Here is a 2678-nt window from a genome sequence, read left to right on the forward strand (position 1 = left end):
TAAGCTTCCCTGTGCAACACAAGACCGTAATTTACTATTTCCGACTCGACGCACAATCTATTTTGAAAACTTATTTTCAACTTTACTTTAATTTGCGCAATTAAAATTAACTTAACCATTGCAACGCACGGACATCTTTTTCAATTAATAATAAAACTAAAATCCACCAAAAATTTATTTACAAATATGTACCTTTCCCTACACCACCATGTCAAACATGACAAAAATATTGTAACTTGTTCGGCCATGCCTATCGGTAAAGGTTACATGAGGCCAATTTAACCGGCGTGCATAAATAAAGATGTCCTACTTACTCCTCTCGTGACTACATTATTTTATTTGACCACGCCAAGTCAGGTGGTGTTGCCCATAGGTTTATATATAATAACCTTTGGTGTAGTTTAATTTTAAAAACTAAAAATTAAAAAGTTCCTAAAATTAAAAAAAATCAGGAGCACATTCGGAATTTTCTCTCGTAATGAAAATATCTCTATCTTCTTTCGCTTCTGTCCGTACTTATAAGTCAAATTTAAATTTTTAATTTAATTTTTAAAGTTTTTTCATCAAAGTTTATTTTCAGTAATAACATTTAAATTTTTTAAAATACATATATATATATATAAGTTTTATTTACAAATTATTTTCATTTACGAATATTTCATTTGTTTTTTTTTCCAAACGAATCACGGCCGATGTGTCTCGAAGAGGGAGAAGGGAAAAACAGACTAGCAGTCCACCACAGCCATTCAGACAGACGACTCCTCCTTTCCCCGTTGCTCCGCTCCATTGCTACCCAGAGACACGACAAACCCAATCGAACACGCAAAAACCACAGGAATTACTACCTCCTAGCAAGCAAATCAAGCAGCCCGTGGCCAATCCATGGCGGATCCGGACGCGGCCGAGGAGTGGGGCCTCTCCGCGTGGCCCCCCTGGAGCTCCCTCCTCCTCCGCGTCATGAGCAGGCGCCGCACCTGGGTGGCCCTCTTCCTCGCCGTGTACGCGGGCCTCCTCTGCTCGTCGTGGCGCCTGCTCGAGTCCGTCCGCGCCTGGTACCACTCGGCGGCGGCCGGAGGGGCGGGGGCGGGGGCGGCCGCGGGGGCGCGCGCGTGGCCGGCGGCGCTCTACGCGTCCCTGATGTACGGCGCCGTGTTCGGGCTCCTCTCGATGGGGGCCGCGCTGGCCGTGGCGGCGCCGGCCATGCTCGTGACGTGGATCACCGTCCTCGTCCTCCTCGCGTTCGCCGGGAAGCCGCGGAGGTCCCTGGTCGCGGAGGGGAGGCGCGCCACGGCCGACATCGCGCGGGTCGCGCTCCGCGTCCTGCTGCGCGAGGGCAACGCGGTCGCCGCGCTCTGCGCCGCGGCCAGCTTCGCCGCCCTCCTGGCCGGCCGCTGACGACGACGACCAGCGAAATTGGCCGGTTCCCCCTCCTTTTTTTTCTCCTCCTCCTTCTTCAGTTAATTTTTTCGTTTCAATTCCGTTCCGAAGCAGTAACTCGGTTGGGGTTTCGGTGTTTCTCCCCCCTTTTTTGGGTTAATTTGGTTTATTAGGGGTACATTAGGGAGCACAAACTGTTTAATTACTGTGTAAATTTACTAATTGCAATCCAAGATGAGGTCCTCTTTCCCTTTCGCTTTGCTTTACGAGTAGGCATGGCATCTGTTGTATTGTATGGTTTTACCATTTTTTTTTGTAAAGGATGACCGTCCCATTTCGGACAGCTAGAAAGCTGACGGCGGACGGGGACAGTCGTGAAGAGGAAGGTACTGGGCTTATCCGCGTGTGCGAAACACTGGTCGAGTCCGTATCTCTAATCAGATAATTTGGTGTAGAAGGGCACATATAAATGTACTTAAATTTGGTGACTTATAGAAAATGGAGAGAAAGAGAAAGAAAAAAGTCATGGCTTATATTCAACTCTTAGCATTTATTAAAGAAAATTTTCTTGCTTGCACGAGAGTATATAAAAAGGAAACTAGAATAATAAAAAATATTTTATACAAGCCACATCTGACTCTATCTTTTTACGTATCATTATAAAATAGACTTTTGTTACTGATGTGGCTTGAAATATAGTCTACAATGGGTTCTGCCATTAAACATGCCCTAAATGATGTAACTGTTTAGATGTAGTGACTTTTTTAAGTTCCCAGTTGAACGTTAGTTAGGAATATTAAATATAGACTGATACCAAAACTAATTGCATAAATAAAGACTATTTCATTAGATAATTTTTTAAGCTTAATTAATCCATAATTAGCAAATGTTTACTGTAGCATCATATTCGCTAATCATGGACTAATTAGGATCAATAGATTCGTCTCGCGAAATAGTCTAGAGTATGAGATAAATTTTATTAATAGTCTATATTTAATAATTCTAATTAGTCTCACGGAGACTTAAAAAAGTTAAAATTATAGGAAAACAAACAGGCCAGGTCTATATGGAATAATGTCACCGTAGTAACGAGTAATTACTGTAATCATATAAGCTGAAGCCGCACGTGCTAGGTTAGGTGGACAAGAAACCACATTTAGGCCCCGTTTGGCATGTGGGCATAAGTTAACTTATGTGTAACACGAAAAAACATAGTGATAGATTAGTACATGATCAATTAATTATTAGTTATTAAAAATATAAAATAAATTAATATGATTTTTAGAACAATATTTTTATAG

General features: G+C 42.5%; 1 protein-coding gene across 1 annotated transcript; it reads left to right on the forward strand.

The window, feature by feature from the left end:
• The first annotated feature begins 766 nt into the window (after positions 1–766).
• LOC102709616 lies at positions 767–1901 on the forward strand. Its single transcript, XM_040529316.1, has one exon. The coding sequence runs from the start codon at positions 883–885 to the stop codon at positions 1393–1395; it is 513 nt and encodes a 170-aa protein (XP_040385250.1). The 5' UTR covers positions 767–882; the 3' UTR covers positions 1396–1901.
• The last annotated feature ends 777 nt before the right edge of the window (positions 1902–2678 follow it).

Source organism: Oryza brachyantha, chromosome 12, assembly GCF_000231095.2.
Source record: "Oryza brachyantha chromosome 12, ObraRS2, whole genome shotgun sequence".
NCBI classification, from domain to species: Eukaryota; Viridiplantae; Streptophyta; class Magnoliopsida; order Poales; family Poaceae; genus Oryza; species Oryza brachyantha.

Coding starts and splice junctions, on each gene's coding strand:
- LOC102709616 (XM_040529316.1), top strand. CDS start 883: ATGGCGGATCCGGACGCGGCCGAGGAGTGGGGCCTCTCCGCGTGGCCC.